Source organism: Trichophyton rubrum (genome assembly GCF_000151425.1).
Source record: "Trichophyton rubrum CBS 118892 genomic scaffold supercont2.4, whole genome shotgun sequence".
NCBI classification, from domain to species: domain Eukaryota; kingdom Fungi; phylum Ascomycota; class Eurotiomycetes; order Onygenales; family Arthrodermataceae; genus Trichophyton; species Trichophyton rubrum.
In genome coordinates, this window is record NW_003456425.1 from 1,278,042 (window position 1) to 1,300,759 (window position 22,718).

The 22,718-nt window shown below is 47.6% G+C and overlaps 16 protein-coding genes across 18 annotated transcripts; 9 read left to right on the top strand and 7 right to left on the bottom strand.

Moving 5' to 3' along the window:
- Positions 1-230: 230 nt before the first annotated feature.
- Positions 231-1,535, top strand: TERG_04341 (uncharacterized protein; the record flags this gene model as incomplete). The annotated part of the gene is made up of 2 exons (XM_003235237.1): positions 231-371; positions 462-1,535. 2 exons carry the CDS (start codon positions 231-233, stop codon positions 1,533-1,535), a joined length of 1,215 nt encoding a protein of 404 aa, XP_003235285.1.
- A 384-nt stretch (positions 1,536-1,919) lies between these two features.
- On the top strand, positions 1,920-2,669 carry TERG_04342 (uncharacterized protein; the record flags this gene model as incomplete). Its single annotated transcript, XM_003235238.1, has 1 exon — positions 1,920-2,669. One exon carries the CDS (start codon positions 1,920-1,922, stop codon positions 2,667-2,669), a length of 750 nt encoding a protein of 249 aa, XP_003235286.1.
- Positions 2,670-2,752: 83 nt separating this feature from the next.
- On the bottom strand, positions 2,753-4,036 carry TERG_04343 (uncharacterized protein; the record flags this gene model as incomplete). Its single annotated transcript, XM_003235239.2, has 1 exon — positions 2,753-4,036. The coding sequence occupies one exon, from the start codon at positions 4,034-4,036 to the stop codon at positions 2,753-2,755; it is 1,284 nt and encodes a 427-aa protein (XP_003235287.2).
- A 567-nt stretch (positions 4,037-4,603) lies between these two features.
- On the bottom strand, positions 4,604-8,014 carry TERG_04344 (serine/threonine-protein phosphatase 2B catalytic subunit). 2 transcript variants are annotated; one of them, XM_003235240.2, is made up of 5 exons: positions 7,377-8,014; positions 6,945-7,276; positions 6,631-6,888; positions 5,671-6,578; positions 4,674-5,607 (listed from the first exon to the last, which is right to left on the bottom strand). In XM_003235240.2, exons 1-5 carry the CDS (start codon positions 7,492-7,494, stop codon positions 5,562-5,564), a joined length of 1,662 nt encoding a protein of 553 aa, XP_003235288.1. In that variant the 5' UTR covers positions 7,495-8,014; the 3' UTR covers positions 4,674-5,561. The 2 variants fall into 2 exon arrangements, with proteins under 2 accessions (XP_047606254.1, XP_003235288.1); XM_047749761.1 differs by having other exon boundaries at positions 4,604-6,578.
- Positions 8,015-8,117: 103 nt separating this feature from the next.
- TERG_04345 (uncharacterized protein) lies at positions 8,118-8,700 on the top strand (the record flags this gene model as incomplete). Its single annotated transcript, XM_003235241.1, has 2 exons — positions 8,118-8,133; positions 8,186-8,700. The coding sequence occupies 2 exons, from the start codon at positions 8,118-8,120 to the stop codon at positions 8,698-8,700; spliced, it is 531 nt and encodes a 176-aa protein (XP_003235289.1).
- Positions 8,701-8,994: 294 nt separating this feature from the next.
- Positions 8,995-11,298, bottom strand: TERG_04346 (uncharacterized protein; the record flags this gene model as incomplete). Its single annotated transcript, XM_047748239.1, has 10 exons — positions 8,995-9,212; positions 9,269-9,404; positions 9,468-9,543; positions 9,723-9,820; positions 9,881-9,983; positions 10,036-10,294; positions 10,351-10,430; positions 10,500-10,517; positions 10,644-11,124; positions 11,184-11,298. 10 exons carry the CDS (start codon positions 11,296-11,298, stop codon positions 8,995-8,997), a joined length of 1,584 nt encoding a protein of 527 aa, XP_047604216.1.
- A 281-nt stretch (positions 11,299-11,579) lies between these two features.
- TERG_12138 (uncharacterized protein) lies at positions 11,580-11,953 on the top strand (the record flags this gene model as incomplete). The annotated part of the gene is made up of 3 exons (XM_003235243.2): positions 11,580-11,648; positions 11,711-11,803; positions 11,861-11,953. 3 exons carry the CDS (start codon positions 11,580-11,582, stop codon positions 11,951-11,953), a joined length of 255 nt encoding a protein of 84 aa, XP_003235291.2.
- Positions 11,954-12,088: 135 nt separating this feature from the next.
- On the top strand, positions 12,089-12,427 carry TERG_12139 (uncharacterized protein; the record flags this gene model as incomplete). Its single annotated transcript, XM_047751142.1, has 1 exon — positions 12,089-12,427. The coding sequence occupies one exon, from the start codon at positions 12,089-12,091 to the stop codon at positions 12,425-12,427; it is 339 nt and encodes a 112-aa protein (XP_047606255.1).
- A 385-nt stretch (positions 12,428-12,812) lies between these two features.
- On the top strand, positions 12,813-13,199 carry TERG_08811 (uncharacterized protein; the record flags this gene model as incomplete). Its single annotated transcript, XM_003235244.2, has 1 exon — positions 12,813-13,199. The coding sequence occupies one exon, from the start codon at positions 12,813-12,815 to the stop codon at positions 13,197-13,199; it is 387 nt and encodes a 128-aa protein (XP_003235292.2).
- Positions 13,200-13,381: 182 nt separating this feature from the next.
- On the top strand, positions 13,382-15,252 carry TERG_04349 (uncharacterized protein). 2 transcript variants are annotated; one of them, XM_047749762.1, is made up of 3 exons: positions 13,382-13,787; positions 13,838-14,223; positions 14,299-15,252. In XM_047749762.1, exons 1-3 carry the CDS (start codon positions 13,471-13,473, stop codon positions 14,529-14,531), a joined length of 936 nt encoding a protein of 311 aa, XP_047606256.1. In that variant the 5' UTR covers positions 13,382-13,470; the 3' UTR covers positions 14,532-15,252. The 2 variants fall into 2 exon arrangements, with proteins under 2 accessions (XP_047606256.1, XP_003235293.1); XM_003235245.2 differs by having other exon boundaries at positions 13,838-15,252.
- On the bottom strand, positions 15,132-15,695 carry TERG_04350 (uncharacterized protein; the record flags this gene model as incomplete). The annotated part of the gene is made up of 3 exons (XM_003235246.2): positions 15,132-15,332; positions 15,388-15,494; positions 15,545-15,695. 3 exons carry the CDS (start codon positions 15,693-15,695, stop codon positions 15,132-15,134), a joined length of 459 nt encoding a protein of 152 aa, XP_003235294.2.
- A 506-nt stretch (positions 15,696-16,201) lies between these two features.
- Positions 16,202-16,672, bottom strand: TERG_12140 (uncharacterized protein; the record flags this gene model as incomplete). Its single annotated transcript, XM_047751143.1, has 1 exon — positions 16,202-16,672. One exon carries the CDS (start codon positions 16,670-16,672, stop codon positions 16,202-16,204), a length of 471 nt encoding a protein of 156 aa, XP_047606257.1.
- A 52-nt stretch (positions 16,673-16,724) lies between these two features.
- TERG_12141 (uncharacterized protein) lies at positions 16,725-17,609 on the bottom strand (the record flags this gene model as incomplete). Its single annotated transcript, XM_047751144.1, has 1 exon — positions 16,725-17,609. The coding sequence occupies one exon, from the start codon at positions 17,607-17,609 to the stop codon at positions 16,725-16,727; it is 885 nt and encodes a 294-aa protein (XP_047606258.1).
- Positions 17,610-18,112: 503 nt separating this feature from the next.
- Positions 18,113-18,427, top strand: TERG_12142 (uncharacterized protein; the record flags this gene model as incomplete). Its single annotated transcript, XM_047751145.1, has 1 exon — positions 18,113-18,427. The coding sequence occupies one exon, from the start codon at positions 18,113-18,115 to the stop codon at positions 18,425-18,427; it is 315 nt and encodes a 104-aa protein (XP_047606259.1).
- Positions 18,428-20,149: 1,722 nt separating this feature from the next.
- TERG_12143 (uncharacterized protein) lies at positions 20,150-20,909 on the top strand. The gene has a single exon (XM_047751146.1). It carries the CDS (start codon positions 20,296-20,298, stop codon positions 20,692-20,694), a length of 399 nt encoding a protein of 132 aa, XP_047606260.1. The 5' UTR covers positions 20,150-20,295; the 3' UTR covers positions 20,695-20,909.
- A 10-nt stretch (positions 20,910-20,919) lies between these two features.
- Positions 20,920-22,683, bottom strand: TERG_04354 (uncharacterized protein). The gene has a single exon (XM_003235249.2). The coding sequence runs from the start codon at positions 22,438-22,440 to the stop codon at positions 21,340-21,342; it is 1,101 nt and encodes a 366-aa protein (XP_003235297.1). The 5' UTR covers positions 22,441-22,683; the 3' UTR covers positions 20,920-21,339.
- Positions 22,684-22,718: the final 35 nt, after the last annotated feature.

A 22,718-nucleotide genomic window follows, 5' to 3' on the forward strand; every position in this document is an offset into this window, starting at 1 on the left:
ATTTGCGTCCCAAAGAAGTAAGCGTCGCGAGTCCAATGTTTTTGCGTTCATTATATAATCCAACCTTAACTTTATTCCGGAAATAGTAAAATCCGTAACGATCTAACTTACTTTGGCTAGACTTGCGGCAGAGCCGCCAGTGGATTAGTAATCGATCCTCCACGCTCGTTTAACCAAAAGCGGAACGAAGGACCGCCATTTGTTGAGATGAGCAGGCAGATGCATTCAGCATGACGGAGGTACCCCCAATAATCTCGTTTATAAACGAGCAGCAGCGCCAGCAGCAGGCCTCTGGGCGCCGGAAGGGAGTGAAGCAGTTTCACAGAAAATCCCGGGTCGGCTGCCAAAGATGCCGGACAAAGAGAATCAAGGTGAGTGAGGCAGCATATATAAGGACTACCAGGGTCAATTGTCCCTGGAGGTACAGGGTACATTACAATCAGTTACTAATGGCTAGGAAGTGTGATGAGACCAAGCCGGTATGCCGCAACTGCGAGCGTGTTGAGGAACCCTGTATCTATGATCGCCTTCCTAAAGATGAATCTATGGAAGCGGGTGAGCCCGCAGAAACGAAAGACCGGCGGATCCTGGAGCTCAAATTGATGCATCTTTATATTACCGAAACTGGCCCGACAATTGCGTTCGACCCGGAGACGTCTTACGAGGTCTTCGTCGATGCTCTCCCACGAATGGCCTTCCAGTCGGATGGACTGCTGTACAGTATCTATGCTGTCACCAGTCTTCATCAAGCAAGAAAAATATCGTCCACTATCTCCGAATCCTCGATGCTAGAGCATCACCATCGTTATCTACAACTTGCATTCAAGCACCATCATAAAGAGCTTATCTCCTTTTCAAAGGAGAAGGCCGATGTGATTATGCTTACCACTCATCTTATGCGTCTTGTAGCCTTCGTGATGCTCTCGGAACGGATTCTGGAACCTTATGCGCCTCCCATAGAGTGGCTTCGCATAACTAGCAGCAATGCGAAGTTCTTTCAAACCGCCATGGAAGCTATTGGGGATGATCCCTCCACCTGCACAGCCAAACTAATCAGATCTACCCCACTAACATTAGACGAGGATAATGCCCAGCACGACTTTCCTGATCCTCGACCAAGCTTTGAACATATCTTGACTGCTCGAAGCAAGGATCCTGATGACAACGACGACCCGGTTTTCTGGGATGATGGTGTCAGGGTTGCGTACGAGGGAGCAATGGGATATCTCGGCAGTATATTCCGGATACTTCACAACTACGATGGACCCCCCGGCCCGATAAGACGGCGAATTGTCGTTTTCCCCTTTATCGTGGATCCTCGCTTCATCGATCTTGTAGCAGAGGGCCGTCCACGGGCCCTTGTTATCCTGGCTCACTTTTTTGCGCTGATTGTGTTTTTGGATACCTATTGGTTTGTCGGCAACACTGGGGCTCGGGAAGTCCGGGCCATAGCTGCCCATCTTCCACCCTTCTGGCAAGGTCTAATGGGATTCCCCCTTTATATCGTCGAGAATGGGTTCACTTGCAAACGATAAGAAGGAACATACTCTCTTATCGTTCTATATCTATTAAGTAGCTCGCTTTTCAGGATGTGGGCTGAGCCGTGCGATGATTACCCAACATACCATTTGCTAGATTAGTATATAGAACATACCTTTTGAGTACATATAGATTGTTAAAAGTGATAGCGGATTGACCTTGTAAATATGAATCTTCAATTTAAACTCAACTCATAAAGCTTAACCTGTTAACTAGTGAGTCAACTAAGTTAACTTAACTCTGGAGTACTTATGACTTCGGCCTTCCATCGTTTGATGTCAGAAAATAAATACTTTCAACTCCTCGTTCTTAGCATCGCTTGAATATTAATGCCTTAAACGTCAATTTGTACCTGCAGATATACATTAAAGCAACTAAATATGCCTGCTATCCCTAAAGAAAGCGACTTCCCGTCATCTGTATCCGTCACCATCACCCCGCCAGACTCACCGCGATCAACAAATGTCCTCATCCTCCTACATGGACTAGGCGATACGCCTGCACCTTTCACTAGCTTTGCATCGGCTCTCCATCTACCCGAGACAAGCTGTATCGTTGTCCAAGCCCCCGTTCCACTGCCGTTCGACCTTCCCGGCTTTCATTGGGGTGACGACATCGTTTTTGAAGCGGACTCATTAGATCAAGACCCTGGCTTTACTAGGGCTACCCGCATGATAGTCGCAGATATCATACGGTCAACATTGATAGACAAGCTCGGGTACAAGGCTCGCGAGATACTACTTTTCGGGTTCGCACAGGGTGCGAGTGTTGCGCTGAGCGCAGCATTGGAATTTCATCTGTCAGAAGCTGGCCAGGGAGAGCTTGGTGGTACCGTTGCAATTGGCGGAGTGTTGCCTCTTTCAGCTATCAAGGAAAGAGGAAGTAGGCAAAATAAATCGCCTAGCCCAGTGCTAGTCTTGGGTGGTCATGGTGCGCAGAGCGCTGTGACGGATATGGGTGTTCGTCGAACGAAGGAGGAGTTTGAATACGTGGACGTGGTCCACTGGAGAAGCAAGAAGGAAGATACCATGCCTCGAAACAGGGACGAAATGATGCCCGTCATGCAGTTCTTCGCTAGACGGTTACGTAGCACCAGTGGAGTGCCTGAAGGAAGCGTGGAGCTTACTTAGACATGGGATGGTAATGTCTATTAAAAACAAATCCATGCAGTAAAAGGGGGTATAATTACAGAAGAACAAAACCCTTTTTTCACCTATAATACATCTGATAAGGCATTTCTGGCCCTCTTTATGCTTTCCTTAACTTCCGTTTCTGTAGGCGGCATCCCTGGTCTGTTTCCGTCACGTATTACCATTCTCATGGAATCTTCCGTATGCCTCAACGCTTTTCGGCCTTCTTCACGGATGTCTGTTTCCCAGGTCCTGCGGGCTAAGTCCCACTTTTTCTGTTGTCTCCAAACCGAGTAGATTAAACCCACTGCAGCAAAGGTTCCAGCCTCGCTAAGGGAAGTAGTAGTAGTGGAGATATATGTGAGAGCGGATAGTGCTGAAGTCAACCCGGTAGTTGACAAGCTGAACATGACTAGACTCTGTGCGAGAGAATGTAGTGGCATGATAGTGGATGCTGTGAGCTTGTTTCGGCTTTCCGTTATTTGTGTTTGCCATGGAGTGAACACAGGAGTACTGCGTGGAGATTCGGGTGATGCTTCTTCCGTAGTCGGAGTGCAACTTTCTCTATCCACAGAAGAATCGTCTTCCAACAATCGGGCTTGCTGGAATCGTCCGCCAATCCATAGAGCCTCCTTCTCAGCCCGAGTAAGCCACTGTTTTTGCAGCAGACTGGAACATATCATGGGAACATCATCAACTCTCCAGAACAATTTCCACCACACTAAGCTTTGCCAGCTCTTGCATCTGAAAGCTTCGTCTAACGAAGTCCGAAGCTCCTCATGAGCCCTTTCCGCCCATCCCGAGATCATGGCATTCAATGATTCTCGTACTTCTTCGGGAACAGAACTCGCTTGCACGTCGGCCAATGTTTTCTTTTCGTGCTGCTTGATTTTTGTATCTGCCTCATTCAACACGGAATCGAGCAGATACCGGATGTCAGGGGACACAGCTTGATCCGTGGGAGCCGCCGCGAGCCAGTCGATAATTGGTTGAATCCTGCTTCCGTTCCACCCTTCCTGGTAAGCCGTTGCATTTTGGGCTGACTCACGAAACTTATCCAACGCCACTTCAGCACGGTCAATATCAATAAATGAAACGTCTCCATTACCGTTCTCTGGAGCCTTGTTTAACGGTGCCTGGAATACTGCCTTTACTGGGCCAAGTTCAACTGTACCTGTCCTCCCAGTTAATTTAGCAAACGAAAACAGGCCATCGATCCCGTCACCGCATATTAATGATCGATGTACTGGGTATTGGATATGTGTGGCAGGGCTCCCGTCTGTAGATGGAATGGGTATTGTTGCATTCTGTAGAGAGTTCGCAATTGGCTCTTTTAACGAGATGATATTTGTTCCTAATGGTGACATTAGGATTTCTAGGTTCGCTTTCCGAAGCAAATTGGATGGTATCGAGACTGTCGGCAGAAGGCTGTTTCCTGACGATACCTCATATTTATTTCCGTATCTATATTGAGCCATTGCTGAGAATTAGCCCCATCTCATGCCTAGCAGACAAACAAAGTACTGACCTTATAAGAAAACTGCCAGAGTCATTGTTAGCACGAGAGTCAAGCTGCTCTTCCCATGCTTCTTTCGGGCCCAGCGGGTCAGCAAGTAGTAGCCGTACAAGCCTTGCGGAAGCCTGGGTACCGCCAAAGCCAAACACTAAAAAAGTAACATTTAATAAGTATAAAGAAGAGCAGCTACCAAAGCCGATGGGACATCCTCACGCACCTGCAATCCGTATCAATGGGTTCTCCGTTTCAATTCCTCTTTGCACCAATTCTAAGCTGCTCAAATTCACATGGTTTCCAGACGTATTTTTAAGATCCTCTAAAGCTCTATATAGCTCCTGGAACCTCTCGGGAATATTTTTTGTAGCACTGACAATCGATGAACCCGGAAGAGTCGAGGCGGAGCGCTTGATCGTTGATCTGGGCGTGGGAGCTGGCCCACTGGAGGAGAACTGGCGTATCTGCGAGCACGAGGGGCAAAAGAATAGCCAACTGGCTAGGAGCGGCGTCCTCTGGATGAGGGAGACATGATATTTCCCAGGCATTGGGGTTGGTGCGCAGGTGAGCTGCGGGTTGTCAGTTATGTCTCTCGTTATCTTCTTCGCAAAGTTGTCGATGCAGCAAACAAGCTTGTGTTTGTTCGATACAGGGACGGTAATGTATTGGATGACTAAGCAATCTATGCACCATAACTAAGCTTCGTGGCGGCAATTCTGTGATACATTGGGTTAATACACTGTATAGCAAATACCATCCTAAACACTCAGGTATAAATTACAAAAAGGGTGTAAATTGTAGCTATAGGTGGAATAACTATCATACAATGGTGATCGATAGTTTACATCCATGATGGATGGTGCCCTAAATCTTACTATACTGCTTTCACTGACAACTTATTTGCGAAAAGAATGAGCCGCCTGATTCCAGTACTGCTAAGCCTTGTAGCTATCAGTGCAAAGAAACTTCAAATCAAACCAGCCGTTTATTCCTCGTTGTAAGCAAATATTATTATTGATATTTTTTCTCTTCCTTTTTATTCCCATTTCCTCCCTAGTACAATACGTCAGGGGTCAGGAAAGCGATTGACGGCAGACGCCAGGAGGCCAGGCCGGTTAAGGGAAACGGAATTTATCAATTCCTTTTTGTTCGTGAAAAGCTTATTCAAGATTCATACAGGATATGCAGCTTTTGCATTTCTCCTAGTGGAATTAAGGTCTTGGTATCATCACCGGGGAGTCATTCAATCAATTCAAAAAAACAGTAAAAAAGAGCAAAAAGGTTCAGATTTGTCGAGTTCTGGGCAGGGGGTACGTTAAGCCTGGGAGTCATAATGATGGGATGAATGTCAAGGGATGGGTGGATGAGATAAAGATAGGACATCAAGATGACGGTTCTCGCTTTCGGGGTCGACCAGATCCAGATGACCTAGGTAAAAGATATTAGCCTGGACGGACAAGTGTTGAAAGAAAACAAAGCGGCGCAACTTACATGCTAATTCTTCGGGCGACGTTTGTCAGATGCGTGTCGTTAGCTGCCTCTTGGGCAGCACGTTCCAGCGCTTGTCGTCGATCCTCTTCAACACGCTTAGTAACTTCTTCATGGGTTGGTGGTAGTCGTTCGTTCTGCAAATCGACCTTTCGAGCGTCCTCAAAGTTGTGAATAGCTTGTTTAATACCTTCAGCGCCAAGCATAAGCGTTCCTGCTGGCAAACGTCCGCCAGTAGCAGTTTTAAGCTCAGTAACCCGCTCGGACTCTTCTCGGAGAACCTGGAATACACGGGATAGACGACCGATAGCAAGGATCTTGTTTTTGATAGCACGTCGTTTGAACTCGGTACTTTCGGGGTCGGTTGATGGAAGAGTTGGCGAGGGTGGAGCTTCAGATGCTGACAAGGGAGTCTCTTCCTCAAGTTCTTCCTTAGAGCAAGTGTTGAGAATGGCAATGAGCATATCCGTGATTTTCTCTCCAACGAACGGTAGTGACCAGGTAAAGACGTCCATGAAGTTGGGGAGCCAGTAAGGATGTGGCGAGCAGTTAAACTGGCGGATATTCATGACGTTGTTTTCATACTTGAGGACCGCAGCCTTATTGTTGTAGACATCAAGGTAATTGGGCGCACTAAAGATGGTCATAACACTTGGGAATCCGGTCGTTCGGGTTTTGCGGTACATTCTGTATCCGGCATCTTGAGCCTCGTGGGCTCGAATGATGGATAGAAGGTTGTTTTTCTCTAGAAATGCGCAAGCAGCATGATAGGAGAAGAAATATGAACATCCTCGGACATTGTTGTGGATGAAATGTTCACCCGTTTTTTCTTGACCAAAGTCTTCCAGAGGGTCGGCCCAAAGAATGTCGCACATCAGCCCATAGGTTGGTGGCTCCCGGAAACGGTCAATCTATAGCAATTGTGAGCATTCGTGTATAGAAATCAATACATGGGACACCTACTGTTTTCAAATCCTCCAAGGTATGTAGCTCAGGGCTCAAGCCGCCGTGGATACAGAGGAACTGTTTGTTCATTATTGCAGCCAGAGGCAAGGCGCAGAATGAATCGGTGCAGGCATCGTAAACTCTCTCGGAGTACTTGTGTTTGCACTCCAGCTTGAAGGTAAAGTAATCTGTGAGATGGCGACATTCGTGGTTTCCACGTAGCAACCAAAGACTGTTGGGGTACCAAATCTTTAGAGTCCATAGGTACAGAACACACTATGGGAATTATCAGTAAAAGTCCCTCAAATTGTCACATCCATCATTTCACTAACCTCAATACTGAAATAGCCTCGGTCAACATAGTCTCCAAGGAAGAGATATCGTGTCTCCGCAGGGTCTCCTCCCACCTCAAACAGCTTCATCAAGTCATAGTATTGTCCGTGAACATCACCACACACTGTAATGGGAGCATCCATCTCGAGCAAGTTCGGCTCTGACCTGAGGATTGACGCTCCAGTATTGATGATCCATAGTGCCTGCTCCTCCGTGAGACGACCTTCACGGAAGAAGTGCTGCTTGAGGAACTTCAGGTCTGGCTTGGTGGGATCTTCGCTGGACCAAAATTGTTCGTTCGTAGGTGTGTTGAAAGCCGGGGCTTGCACCTCTGTGATTGAACCATCAGCCAAATGCACAATGCAATATACTCCCTAAATGTCTGTGTGCATGTAGAAATGGAGAGAGGGGGGGGGGGCTTGTCAACTAACCCTTGCAGACACGCTCCTGTGTGGATACCTGCGTGCCATCTTCCATAGTATGGAGAGTGAAGTCAATCTCAGGGACGGGCTTCTTCTCCGTGACCGCTTGCACCAGTTTCCCTTCCATGCTTGCTGCTTGTTTGGCGGGTTGAATGGTGGCGCAGCCCGACTTCTCAGTGGCCTCGGAGGGGTACGGTACGATATGCCTGTCAATCTCAACCGTGACACGGGGTTCGTGAGGGGGCGCAGCTCTTCGATGGGCTTCTCGGCGATACTAGAGCTGGAGCATATGCGGTCGAGAGCGTGAAGAGTCGTAGCTAATGTCCGCAGCCAAGTTGGGGTCGTCGCGTGTTCGATGATAGTTAGTAGGGCTGACGACAAAAGTAGAGATAGACGGCGAGCGTGGGTGGCTTTTCGATTTCAGATAGTTGGGCACTAGTGAAGACCAGGGTCGCTTGGCTAAGGGGCGGCGAGGCGTCCGATCGAGCGAGCTGGTCGTGGATGTGCAAAGCTGCAGGCCGTGATGTAGATGTCCAGGAGCGGTCGCTGGTTGTCTTTCGAAAGTTTTGACGTTGGAAGAGTTTCTCGCTAAGGTGGATGCGGCTTTCGCGGCTCTCTTATTTGCTGCAACTTCCATCTCCCGCCCGCATTCACGAGCAACAACGACAGCAGCACCACCACCATCAACGTCATCGCTGTCAGGATCCAGAACCGGGTCGTAAACTACAGAAAATAAAAGGGCTAGGCAAGATGTTTGATTCAGAGAGTGAGTGGTATCACGATTTTAAGCCTTGTGGACGCTGCTAACGGCAGACTAGAACCTCATCCCATACTAGCCCAGATTCCGCTGACGGTCTCGCCGTTCATTTCTCTGCCTACGGCAACTACTCTGCCATATACATACAAGTCGATTCCTTCATCTCTCCCACCCTCTGTCACGGTCGACGCCAGCGGCTCAGAGAAACCAAAGTATGTTGTTTCGTCGAGTGGCCATGCCGCTCACCCGGCTGATATCCTCGCAACCTGCCAGGCGTTGGCGGACCACATGAAAAAGAGACACTCCGAGGGAGAGGCCGCAATCAAGGAGTGGGAGGAGTCCATCAAGCAACGGGACTTAGCTGAAAAGCGTCGAGTTGCTCCCGGATGGCTGGACCGGGAGGAAAAGCTTCTACAACCCACGCATGCGTCTGGACGGGCATCAACCGAAGCACATCAGAGTCTGCTTGACCGACCCGTTGCTGATCAGACGAATAAAGACACTTCTCCGGCAATGGAACCGAGAAGCGAGGGTGTTGAACTCGACCGTGCATTCGGCGGAATAGGACTGAAATGATACTATCTCTACGGCAACAATGTGAGGCACAATTATCGGCATTTGCCAAATGGTAACCAGACTATCTAATGGGTCTCAAGTAGAGAAGGTCTAGTTCCATAAACCGAATGAGCTCTTCTTTGCTCCAAGTCAAATGGCCTGGTTTTGCGACGAGAACCGCTACTTGAACCTCCAGCCTCGCTCTGAAATATCTGCTTAATTGAGCCTCATAGAAACTCTGGTTTATCAACCTATTCATCAACTTCGCCTTGGCTTTCAGCAACCACCAATGTTTCGTCATTCCAACTTCAGGTGTCAATAGTACTTGGTATTTGTGAAGTCGATGGTTGTCTTCCCAACAAGTTTGCCCTGTGAGGTGGTTTCAAACCTCAACACACCGTCCTGAGCTCCGAATATGACCTTCACCGAGAATTCAACGTGATATGAAAGCACTCCGTCGATTAATCTCTTCTCGAGGAGGTTGGAGTCAATGTCTGTGATGTCCACGCAGATTGTGCCGACTTTTTTGATACCTACATAACAAGTGATGTTAGAGGTGCTAAGTGAAGCAGGAAAAATCAATACATACTCGTGCGTTCAACCCGTTCAGGTGCCTCGTTTGAATCGCTTGAAAAGAGCACAGATTTAATTATCATCGAACGTCCAGAACGATATACCTGATTGTAATCAACGGTGTGCGTATGATTTTCGGTATATTTTTCTCCCTAATCCCCTTGTTAGCTAATATTGTCCAGGCATCTTCCATCTTGTCAACATGGGTGACCTACTTTGAAAATCATCCATTTCATGATCCCACCCACCATCTTTTTCCTTGTGAATTCATCGACGTGAGCATTTTTCTCACTGTCAATACCTTGGCGGAATGGTAGGCTTCATTTAAATCCATAGCGGCGACGGCATCTTTTTGTTGTTGCTTGAAGGCCCCAGAGCCCTCGAAGTGCGGCTCCCTTAACTATGGCAGTTTATCTATAGCATGGAAGCTTATTAGCTTGTGCTGGGTTAAATGGGAGCGTTCTGCTTACGGATTATCTGGGACAGTGATTATGATGCCACAGAAAGACTTCTCCATTTTCTCGCGGAGATACTCAGAATCGCCAAACCCGCCGACGAGGATTTTTTGCTTTTTCATGTTAGCTCAAAAGCAGACAACAGGGGAGATCGACATTAATTGGATCCATACAACAATTATACCGCTTTCTGCGTCCTCGGCGTCATCTATTTGCTTACGAACAAGCCCGATGACCTGATCCACGACTGGGTCAAATAGCTGTCGAATATCATCGCTAAACCGGCAGTTAGCTCCTACTCCCGCTTATACCTGGAGTACTTGCTTACCTTGAAAGCAGGACAAGGCGTTCTTCATCGTCAAAATATTCAGCCTTCACTTTATTGGCCCTCATATTGAGCGGCAGCTCGTAAATCTTGTCTTCTTCTATGTTAAACCCGAAGTCCTTCTTGATTATTTCGAATTTCCTCATATATTCACTTCCTGGACCTTTCTTTTTAGCCGGAAGCATATCAAAGGCTTTCCCAAATCGTCGAGACATAAGCCTGTACGAATTTCTGTCTATCGCCGTCGACCCGCATTTGCCGCCTACCTTAGGGTGGGCAACCGATTTCACCGCTATGATAATGGCATCCAATACTCACCAATTCCAGTGCAAGGCTCTTCAAAAGACAAAATGGGGTCAACTTTGTTGATCAAATACGTCGTAATATCCTTTTTTGGGCTGTGAGATAATACCCCATATTAACGGTTAAGGCTTACGTACCACTGTACCACCGCCGCAATCACATACCAAGACTCCATCATCAGGCTTGAAGTGAAAGTTAGTCAATGTTCAAATGTACCCATACTTGCGACCAACCTTGAAGGAAGCTCCGAGGCCATCTGTGGCCGTTTTGTTCAAAGCTGCAATAGCCGCAGCCTCCGGTTCCGTCACCATGGATATTTGGTCATTAGGCCGTTTAATGTTGTAGGCAAAGCCTGCGCGTTGAAGGCAGCTTTTGTTTGCGCTTTTGCTTGGTCCGACCAAATCGCTGGCACGGTAAACCAATATTCAATGGGAGTGATTCCAAGCATCTCCTTCGTGATCCGTTTTTCAATCATCTTTAATACATGGGCTCGGACCTCTTTAAGGAAGTCTGCTACAACACCCACTGCGGACTTGCCACAAGAAAGTTGCAAAATTCCCGTTTTCGAAGCTTCTTCAAGGGTTGGATCATCAAACTCTCCAAGTGCAATGTTCCGGTCCACTAGCAGCTTTGTCCAAGAGTAAGTGGTCATGCCAGGTTCAACTTGAAACCCCCATCGAATGGTACTGTTTGCTGGATTATCGAGGGGATAGGCAATACGTGAAGGCGCCTTGAAGACTGTTTCAGAGTCTCTTGATGGACCAGGCCACGTTCCAATGACGATGACATCTTTGGCATCACTGCCTGTTGTACTCACCTAACTGGCTCCTTGAACTACTTCAGCTTACTTTTCCAAACAATGACGGCTTCTTTGCCTGTAAACGTGGTTCCATAATCAATTCCAACCATAATCTTATGGCGCGATGTCGTTTGGGGGGACTTCCTGGGAGTTCTGGGTGCCATTTTTCTGGCTCTGCAGGGTGGCCACCTGCATGGGTGTCTTGATAAGAAAAACAGGAGAAAAGAACGAGCTTATATCCAGGACTCCAATTCTATTTAGCTAACTATTTGGTTCCTTCGTCCCTCTAGGAGACTGGTTTAGCTCGTGAAAAAATTTTTATTCAATGGAACTTCCCGCTAGTTATCTAAATTTCCCTAATCCAAGCTGGGACTTACTTCCGTTGCTATCAATTTCTTCATCTTTTCAGGTTTTGTAGGTCGTTGACTCCAGCATAACCCGCGATATGGAGACATCCACACGTGAAAGGCTTCGTTACCACGCTGGGGACGTTGAGATGACAGGACCACATAGTGTATGCTCATTTATTTCCCTCTTTTCTTAGATGTTAGTTATACAGTTGTTAATATCTTACAGCGCATCAAATGCAGCCGCAGCTCAGAATCGGAACGCCAGTCAAGCCCAAACATCGGTTCAATAGCAGAGCCAGTGTCCAAGCGTTTGGAAGATGTTAGTTCCCTAAACTGGCCTCTACTTATCTCATTCTAATGGTTATGGCATCCAAAGGAATCAGAGCCTCCTGTCGAGGCTGTCGTCGTCTGTGAAATGGATGTAGGATCCATGATGTCCCAGCTTCAGCAACTTAGATTCTCAGTTTGAAAACCGAGTGAATAAACATGACCAAGAGATTGGTGACCATCAAGCGACGATCGAAGATCTCAAGCGCGAGATCAAGGATCGTGATAATCGAATAGGTCAGCTCAGCCTTTTCTTGGAGAACCGTGCCACATCACTATGTACTCAATTAGAGATACCAAGCTCAATGACACCTCTGATGGGGGAACTGACAGAGAAATAGATTCACTCAGGCGGGAATTAATTACTTTACGCAACAATGAGGAACAATTACTGAATGACCTCCACGTCGCTCAAGAGGCTAATCTTCGCTCGATGAAAGCTACTTCGTGGATTCCAAAAGAAGATGGAGAGATTCGTAATGAGTTCTCTAGACTCGAAGAAAGACTAAGGGCATGGGTGAGAAAATATGTAGTCCAAGATATCAGCCGTCTGAGGCCCCTTGCGGACTTCGAGAAGAGTGCAATAAATGATCATCTCAAAGGCAGCATTGCTTGATCAACATTCGACTCCTTGTCGAATGAAATGGCTCCGCGTCTGAAGAAAAGATTCTCTTTTCTTATTGGCCACGCAATGCTCGCCGCATCCATTTTCGACCCGATGTTCTCTAACCCCTTTTTTGCGCTTCGATATTTTAACATGAATTCCGAATCTGTTTCTCACTCCGCGATGTTTGGTTTATACCAGAAAATGAGAAATGGTAGCTATAACCTCACCCTCCCGTATTATGCCCAGAGTAGGACTGATCTCTCCACAGCTTCCCCTTCTGAAGCACACATATGGCGCTCCCAGCTGCTGCGCTTTTTAACAAACCCTCAGCCAGGTTCGCCTGAATCATCATTGGCATCGCCACGAATCGTCGAAAGCTATAGTACCGAGATGGATGGCTAAACTATTCCTTAAAGGAGCCATAGGTCCGCTTCTAGAGGCACCCAAGTCGGGGGCAATTCAGGATGGCTGTCTGAATGATCTATATCACATCTTTGCCCATGCAATGCAGCTATCCTTATCGTTATGGTGTCGCAGAACTCAAATGACCTGCAACTCTATGTTCACCGGCAACACAAGGGTTTATCACCATACAGATTCGTCAATGATTGTGCATCGCATCCATCGGCTTGATGAGGGTGAGAACAAATTAGATGGCAAAGAGATTTTAGTTATCATTCAACCCGCAGTAGTTGCCTTTGGGAACGACGACGGAGAAAATTACGACAAGCGAAAGGTTTGGTCACCTGCGATAGTTCTTGTCAATGACAAAGATAATTAGTTTAGTTTCATAGCTATTGAATGCTTTATAGAGGTGTCTTGTCTTCTTCTTCATCGATTCCTCTTTCGGCGGTAAATAGTATGCATTTCACTAGTAGCAAAGGGATGACGTTGAAACAAAGTTTGACCTTAATTATTTTTCGCTCCACCAAGCTCCCCTCAACGCCGCCTCGCACGCCTCCATTACCCTCCAAAACAAACAAAAGGCACAGTCTGAGTTGGCCATTGAAGCAAGCAAAGTGCCGACACGGAAGCTTTAACTGATTACCACAATGGAAGTCCTCCATGAAGCCCCAAATACCTCTTCATTCGTACCTCTCGCGGAGCATCAGTCGCGAACTCCTGCCTCGTTCTACTCTGGACCACCCATTTTACACCACTTCAGCGAGAGATGCAAAGTGGTTATTCTGGAGCGTGATTTATTAGCTTCCCCTGCTCTGAATAGTCTGCGGTCGACTACGGTAGAGGGTTCATCGAATGGCACAGCACAGGGAGAACGCGGTGCCCCTGCAGGTACAACAGTCGATGAGGCAGTAGAGGATACCAAAGAGCTATCTCTCCCGGGTGTCAGTGTCTGGGCCACTTCTGAGTATGTTTCTCGCTCCCTCGTGCGTGGGATATTATACTGACTTCTAACAGAAAGCTATTGTTATTTTCTACGGAGACGTCCAGTGGTGTTGCAATCCCGTATCCGATAATATCTCTGCATGCGATCCAACGGCTTCCCCTGCCGAATTCTTCCGACAATGACACTGTGCAGGGCCTTTACATGCAGTTAGCCACCACGAGCGGAGGAGATGAGAATATGGATGAGGATGTAGACGAAGATAGCATTTCGCTCACCATCATTCCTCTGTCGGTCCCCGCTACCCAACCTACCGACCAGGAAACGTCAACTGAAGAAGAAGATAAAAAGACCCAGTCCCAAATTGAGGCTCTTTTTGAGGCTGTGTCTGCCTGTTCCAATCTTCACCCCGACCCTGTCGAGCAAGACGACGAAGATAGATACGAAGATGCGGATGAAGGTGAGGAATTCCATCAACAACTCCAAGGTAGTGCCTTGTTCCAAAATGGTCTGATTTTCCCTGGAAACAATGCAGGTGGCCTGCCTCCAGCCCTACCTGGAAGCGGTGGCTGGATTACCGCAGAGAATGCCCACGAGTATTTTGATGAAGATGGAAACTGGAAAGGTGGAGAGGAACCTCCCTTGGGTGCAGGAGCGGGTACCGTAAGGCCACGTGAAGATGACGATGAAGGAATGAATGAGGCTGATGCCGCGAACAACGCGAATGGAACGGCTGGGGATGAAACGAAGTGGCGAAGGACCGAGTGATTCAGTATTGCTCTACCTCTTAGTGTCATGTTCGAGCTCTACCTTGTGTGATTATACCCTATTCAAAACAGTCGGAGCCAGCCGTATATCGTAACTTCCCCCTGGCAAAAATACCAGAAATCAACAAAAGCATAACTCCTCAGAGTTTTAAATGTGTCGATTATACCCTTAGATCCACTATCGCCGTTCACACTTGACTGGGTCGATGATTCCAAATATAGAGTGCAATTACTGCAGCTAATTATGAAAAAAGCAGAACCGTTTTACGGGACAAGTCTACCTCTTTATGGATGCGATAGCTGATCAGTATCGTGTTACTTCCATAGGTTACCTCCTGGTTTCCAGGCTGTTCCCGCAGTGGATACCCTGATTTCGAATCTATAATGCGTCGCGAACGCCCGCTATATCCAGCCAATACCCTTTCCAATGAATATACTCACATTTAAGCTAATCCGAACATAGTACTACTTTTGGAGAACTCTATGCTCTATACTTGATAGACCATGACTAGCACACTGAACTTCATGTTCATTGCAAGTCTGCCCTCTGGGAATATCTCTATTAAAAATCCCCCCTCTCTAAATTTCTCTCTGATTAACTCTACCGAGTTATCTGGTTCGTGGTAGTGAAATCGACAGGCGATACCCTTCCACCTCTTTCCGGCACTCTGACCGGAATTGCAGGAGTTGACGGTCGAACAACACCCGGAATTCGAACAGAACAGGGCGGCGGAGCTGGTAATGGATGATGCAGCGATAAGGTGCCGTTCACCGAAGATCTGCGAGGCTCGCTACTTGCACCCTATTCATTCTTAGCCGGTGGATATAATACACATATTATCACCGCAACCACTAACCCTAGTTTCTGTTGGTGTAACTTTGGGACGTTCACCCCCAATATTGAATGGTCTTTGGACAGGTGTTGATCCTGATAAGGTAAAATTACTGAGCGGTATCATGGAGCCTGTACGGATGTCAGAAGCTATGCTGCTAGTATAACGGTTTCAAACTTACCACGCTCTCCCCTGTCTCTGGTTTTGCCTCTAGGAGTCATAACGGATTTTACTCCATAACATATCCATACACAAGACACAAAGATGAAGAGAACCACTGCCACTAAGACTAAGGTCAAAAGTACAAACTGGTATTCAGGTGAGTCGATCATGATGGAAAGCTCAGGGCAGAGTGAATAATCAAATCCGAACTGTAATCCAGGTCAAGTACGCTGCAGAGAAGATTAATGCTAACAGTACGCTGCTATTTATGAACTTGTAGTATAAGACAAATTAACAGATAGTCCGGTATTATTCAAAATATTGTTTGGCTATATATTGAGCACAAACAAACGTAAAACAGTCAACCATAATCAAAGAACGATACGTAGGTATACATATTTGTTTGGATATTCATCCCGATTTAATGTATACGCTGCGGTAGCAAACAGTATGGCGATGAAATCCCTATGTTTGGCCAGGAATACCTAGAAGTCAAAGACAAAACTTGAATTTCTACCGCAACCCAAATGGGCAAATTAAACACGTCACTACTCTGACACCACTGTAGGACTAATGAGTCTAGAGGAAATGGCTGTATGTGTAAAGTCGTATAACAAGCAGACAATCAACAGGACGGTATAAGCGGCGGGCCAATGAAAACGAAACGGCTCAACATTTAAAGAGGAGGAACATGTGCAATTTCAGTTCTCAACCTTGGTCCAACGGGCTTCCCCAAGAGGTTCAACAAGTTATCGATGATAGTCTTGGACATGACTTCCAGGGCTCCCGGCTGAAGCAGTGTCATAAAGATGGTGGAGGTCTTGCATCCTTTCTCAACATTTATTCCGTCAAGACGGTCCCTGAGCCAGAGTATTGCCTGTGGCGCCCCGGTGACAGCTAAAGTGGTATGTACAGATAGCAGGTCCCGTTTATAGTCGATAGTGGCACCGCCGGAGCAATAATTCTCCACCAGGGCATCAGTATCGGATATTGGACTAATCTCGTCATTTACCGATTTGAGAATGAGAATAGGAACCTCTGGTACTCCTTGCGGCAGGGCGTTGTGGTCTAGAATCGCCTTCACTCTGGGATCAGTAAATAAACCAGACTTCTCTCCTCCCTTAAAATAACGGAATATATCTTCCATTCTAAAATCCAAAGAGACTGCCCCGGAACACTTTTTAGCAGCACTCATGAATTTATCCCGTAGATGAGGCACGAGATATGACTCTAGAATGGGTTGCAAATAGAGATATTCTTTCGAAAGCCCAATAACACAAGACGACGATTATCCCGGCGTCAAATCCTTTGTTGAGACTATGTAAGGCCGTAGTAATGCTTGGAACGACGCCGCCTAGCGCTGCCCCGACAATATTCAGCTCCGGCGCGTAGGTGAGGTGCAAATCTGCAGCAAAAGCGCTCGCAACGCTCCCTCCAGATGTACCCCACAAGCCCACCGCTGCATCTGGGTCCACGCCTGTAAACCCAGAAGAAGCAAGGGTAGCTCTAATGCCATCTAGAGTTGCGTAACCTGCACGCCAATAAGCTAAGAAGGCAGCTACGGGTCCTTCATAGTCCGGTATAGTGACAACCCACCCGTTTTCAAGGGCCGCAGTTATGAGAAGCAGCTCGGTTTGTATGATGATCGTTCCAAAGAGGCCGCCTGGGTCTGAATGGAGCTGAAGAGCATATGAAGGGGCACAGTTGACGAATGCTGCGTCTTCGACAACTTGATAGGATATGATTTTTGACATGTTTGCATTGTGAGGAATAAGGATGGTCGAAACGGTGGCTGTTGGTCGTCCAAAAGTATCGGATGAACGATAAAGGACCTGATAGGTTGCGGCTAGGTCGATAGGAGCAGACCGGAATAACGAAATAGGAAAAGGAGGTCTGCGACGTCTCAAAACTGTTCCCGGCTCGGTTTTTTCATATCCTAGGGGAGGCTGGTAAAAGGGGTCTTCAGAGGGCGGAACAGGAGCATCCTGAGCTAGGGGGAGGACGAAAGTATCGACTAGTTTTCCATAGGATATAGGGCCGAGCAAGAGGATAAACAGCGCTGATACGAGTTGGGTGAGCAACATTATTGTTTCCACTCTTTCTTAGGTTGTTGTGAGGCTGGAAAGAACGGCACCTGATAGGTCGCGGCAGACCGTTATAGGGTATCATAGGAGGCGAGAAGAAAAGTGTTCATGATACAAGGACCATGATGACTGCTAGGTAGTGAGAGTTGCGGAGTCCATGCAGGAGAAATAGACATCCATCTATTAGGTATATACAGAAGCTCCATGGGAGCTCCTCCTGCTTCCATGCTAAGGGAAGGCGTGATAAACATGATTCTACTCGGACGGAAAGGAAGCAGCACCGCAGAAGCAATGACTAGACCAGTAGTTACAACTAGTCAATGATATTAAGCCTATGGACTCGATAGACACATGGATGAGATCACTCGGTGCAGTCTGACCTGCTGCTAGAAAGTAGATGAGAAAATGATGCGAAGTGATGGACGTAAGCGCTTAAATGACCGCCGACCAATCAAATATGCCAAACCAACGACTTCATCCGAGTCATTTTCGCGCGCTTAGTCATGCGGCTAATCTCGCTTGGGTATAAAATCGAAACCTCAAAAAACATGCCCGAACGACATCGCAAGAATCGGGAAGACTTGATATCCCAAGAAGTCGAGAATAAATGTATAACTTCGCTTGAATTTCAGCCTGTAAGGGCCAAGATTAGTATAGATTGTCCTCTGCATCTTTATATCCTCTTTCTTCCCGCCGTTCGCGTAGGATTTGCCGGATTGCGCGGTTGCTCTCCCCACGCACATTCGAGGTCTCCCTATGTTCGACTCTGTCCATTCTTGCTTCTTCTTTATCAAGCCATGCCTGGGCTTTCAGAATAAACTTGTCTGAAAATCTTTGGAGCGCTTTATACCAAGCAATGCTTCCATGCCCTTCATCCTCGTCGTCTCCAAGCATCCTATCCAGCCTTGTTTGTGTAGGATGCACGATATCATTTCTCAGTCTCCCAGAGGTAGGATGGAAGTATTTAGATACACCATTTGAAGTCGTGGTAATTATGTTGTCTAGGGAGTGGCGACTATCGTCAGGTGGTGGTTGGTGTACCGGTTCCGCCGGGTCCCTTTCTTGCTGCTGAGGTGTTTGCCCACTCTGTATATAATGTAATAGGAATATACCTTCATTATCGTTGTCATCCTCCTCCTCCTCCTCCCCCTCCCCCTTCTGGCAGTCCTCATCGTCTCCTAGTTCAAGCTCCTGCAGTTCATATTGTCCCCCGTATGCCCCCACGTCTATACCACGATATCTGTTGTGTCGGCTAAGCCCCTGTTCTGCGTCTCTGTGTCTGCTCTTTCTTGCTAATGGCCACCCTCCCCGTCGACACTTCGCAAACAACGATCGCCCCTTCGTCACCGCCGCAACAATATACTTCCAGCCAATGACTACAGCTAGCAAGATGTATATTGCTACTGCTAGAAGGGGGATGAAGTCAACCATGAAGATAGCATAGGTAAGATACTCCTCCTGCTCTGTGTGCGACTGGGCATCACGTCGCCCCAGTACTGTGCCAGCTTGTAGTGACGTCGATACACGCCGAACGAGGTTAACGCCGTCCATGCTGCAGTGGGTAATTCTTTCTGAGAGAATAAATCGATGATGATGCGGTGACGATGCTGCTGTCGAGCTATCGAGGTTGTGCTGTGACGTTGCAGGAAGTTGCCGGCCAAGTCGAAGCCCCAGCAGTGAAGGAGAGCCTCGCAACACCTCGCCGGCGCAGGAGAGCAGGCCGGCAGTCGCAGCTTCAACGTGGGCGAGCCCGTAGACCCTGACAGCCAGACGCAGCGTGATCCAGAGAGACCTCGCCGCCGCCCCATGGCCGCTCTTGCAGAGTCGATGATTCCATCGTGAACCACAGATCCCTTCTTCTGTGCGTCATTCCTTAGAATGCTACAGAAGGAAAGATACCTCTGAGCTGTCAGAAGCCCTGCACCTCGTCCAAGGCATTATGAGCATGATCTCGGCCAAAAGGGGTCATTTGGGGCTGGGAAAAACGGCTACGGAATCTGTCTTTGCAGCACCTTTCATTTGGTGGTGATTTTGACCCTTTTCAAGCCCGTTCAGGGGCTGTTTATGAGCATTGATACCCCGAGTCTGAAGCTCGCCGTCGACAACGGCCATGTACTCCTCGCTTCAGTGACATCACGACTTGTACTTTAGCACTGCTTCAACCATGGAAAGCTCACATCCTCACGTCGTGATCCTGCCATTCGTGGCAATGAAATTGGTCTATATAAACCCCGTCCTCGACTGGAATCCTCCTTCTTTTCTTTTCATCTCAACATCTTCTCCAAAGCAAGCATATCCGCAGAAAACACCGCCAAAAGAGCCCTTCTTCACCTCGTTTCTTGCAAACACCACTGCCAGCGGCTCTCCTCTGTCCTACCAAAGGACATATATTTATATTTATATATTTATAAAAAACACCAGCAGCAGGGTTAGCACCTCCTCCACCTCACCGTCCTCTCATCCCCTTCCTACCTCCTATCAGATATCCATAGCTAACCACCCCTTACTTGCACTGCAGCAGCCAAAATGCCTGCTCGAAACAACAACAACGCCGCCGGCAACAACAACGCCGGCAACAACAACAACGCCGGCAACACCAACGCCGGCAACAACGGCAACTCCAACGGCTGGGGCAACGCCCGCCGTTTCATCCTCACCCTGTCGCCAATCGACAGGGTGATAATCTATGACACCCGGACTAGAGCCATCACCCAAATGGCTCTCAGCGCCCGACGTCGACTCCGCCCCCGCAACGTCACAATGCCGTTGCGCAACAACAACAAGGGGCGTAACAACCAGGAGGAGAAGAAGAAGAAGACCTAAATTGTTCTGTCTCTTCTTCCCTCTTCCTCGTGTGCATCTTGCGCACACCACAAAAAAAAAAAAAAAAAAAAAAAAAAAAAAAATTTGCTTTGAATATTCTAAGTTCTGTTGCTTGTTTGTATGTATGCACGCATGTATGTTTGCCTGTCCTGTTAACAATCATGTACCAAAAAAAAAATTGTTAGTTAATAAAAGTTTTTGCTGCGTTCTACTTCTATCTCTATCATCTCCTGGTAGTCACTGTAGTTGTAGCTCACCGTAGTCACTATAATATGTAGTAGCCTTGTGCGATAGTATGTCCTCATCTATAAGTGTAATATAGAGTGGTCTGACTGGTGCACAAACATGCTTAATCTACTTACTATATCTATTCTCTAGCGTAGCCACATACGTAGGAAGGCTTTACACTTAGTTGTAGTGTGGTTACCCACCGTTAGCAGAGTCTATAAGTACCAAAAAAGGGGCTGTGATATTCCCCCCCCCCCTAAGGTGATGACCCGCCAAACCTCCTACAAGGGATAAGAATACTTGAAAAGAAAAGCCCATTTATTAGAGCATGACTGAACAGAGTCCTAAACAGTTTATGGGTCTACTAAAGAATGATTTTCTGCATATCCAGACTCCCAAGGAAGAACGCCTATTTAAACACGATAGCAACATATTCGACAGCCAGAATACATCGTGAGAACAATAAAGGATCGTAAAAGAGAGAGACAAAGGAGAGGAAAGAAGACGTTTGGCCTACGGCCATTCAAGTTTTTGGACAACAAGGGGGTATAAAGAAAAGAATGAGAAAAATGAGAAAGGAAGCTCAGCAGGGCCACAAACGCGCACAGAAAGTGATAAGATAGCAGCCGTATAATATAGGACATTAGATCATCTCCGCACAACGGGTACACCGTTGCTTTTATTCATCCATCTCCACATCTTCCCGTTGAGCTGGCATGGGGATAGGAACCTTGCGGTCCAAGTCATCCTCGAAGTAAGGAGGTTGTGACATGTTTTGTGTGTTGGTATTATTATTATTATTGCTGCTGCTGCTTGCAGATGGCCTCTGTCGTCGTAGTGTATCACACCAGTTTTCGGCGCTGACGAGGGTATCGTTTACGACGTTACTGACCTGGCCCATCATATCAAGGCCTTCCTCAGCCAGCACGAGGACGCGGAAAGCCCTCGTTCTCATCTCTGATTCAGGAGCAGAACCATCTGCCGGTATGTTGGAGTTGAACGCGATACGGAACCGCTGCGGTAGAGATGTGAGGTGTCTTCGCACGAGGTTGCGGGCATTCTCAGGTAGGGCTCCGCCGGCGTACTTGGACACAACGTCGACCACCATCTTCAACGTCTGCAGGACATCTCCTTTGACCTGCTGGATTTGCTGAGACAGTAATGCAGGGCTTTGCTGCTGACCGCCTTCTTCACTTGTCCTGTTTTCCGTATTAAGCTGGTTAGAGGTATCCCATTCCCTGAGTGCTTCCTTGAGACTGCCCACGGACGCCCCGATCCGCCTATTTGCCCACTGCAGCCAGGTGAGGCAATAGGTCAAGCTTCTGAGCGATTCTTCGCTCATTGCTACTCCGAGACCCGAAGTGGAAATCATGAGCCGGTTTTGCCAGGAATATTGGGTCTGAGACTGCTGCTGGGGTTGCTGATTACCCTTGTACAGCTCGTCGTATTTCGGGGAAGAAGCGTTATCATAAGGTGGTAGGGGTTCAGACGAAAGGGTTGATGACCGTCTTGAATGGCTGGTTCGGAGGTCGTGCATGCCTTTCTCGATATCTGCTGTCTCTGCAGCCTGAATATTGCTATTGGAACTGGAATTGGCGTTGGATTTGTTGTTGACGCTCTCCCTACGCTGAAGGGCCCAGCGGAGGCCGCCTTCAACTCCGGTCCGCCGGCCAACTGAGCCCACGGTGTTCAGAACTTGGGGGCCAATGTTCCGCTCAATGAACTCGGCGCCGTATCTGAACTTGGGAGAGTATGTTTTGGACGATGTATAGACTGACATGGAGCTGTTGATTGCGGACGAAAGCAGTGGGTGTGATGTGATAAGGGATAACAACGGCTCTGGCTCTGTGGTTTCCGAGGCTTGAGAGGTGGAGTTATTAGTAGGCCTTGAAGGAGCAGGAGTATGCGTGTATTCTGGTTTGATTACAGCATCAGTCAGACAAAGACTTCGAAATTAAAAAATAAAGGAACACAGTTGGTTGACACGGAAAAATTGTCGTACCTTGAGCGTAGCCCTTCTAGAGCCTGAGCGGGCCTCAATTATCGTCCATGGAGATG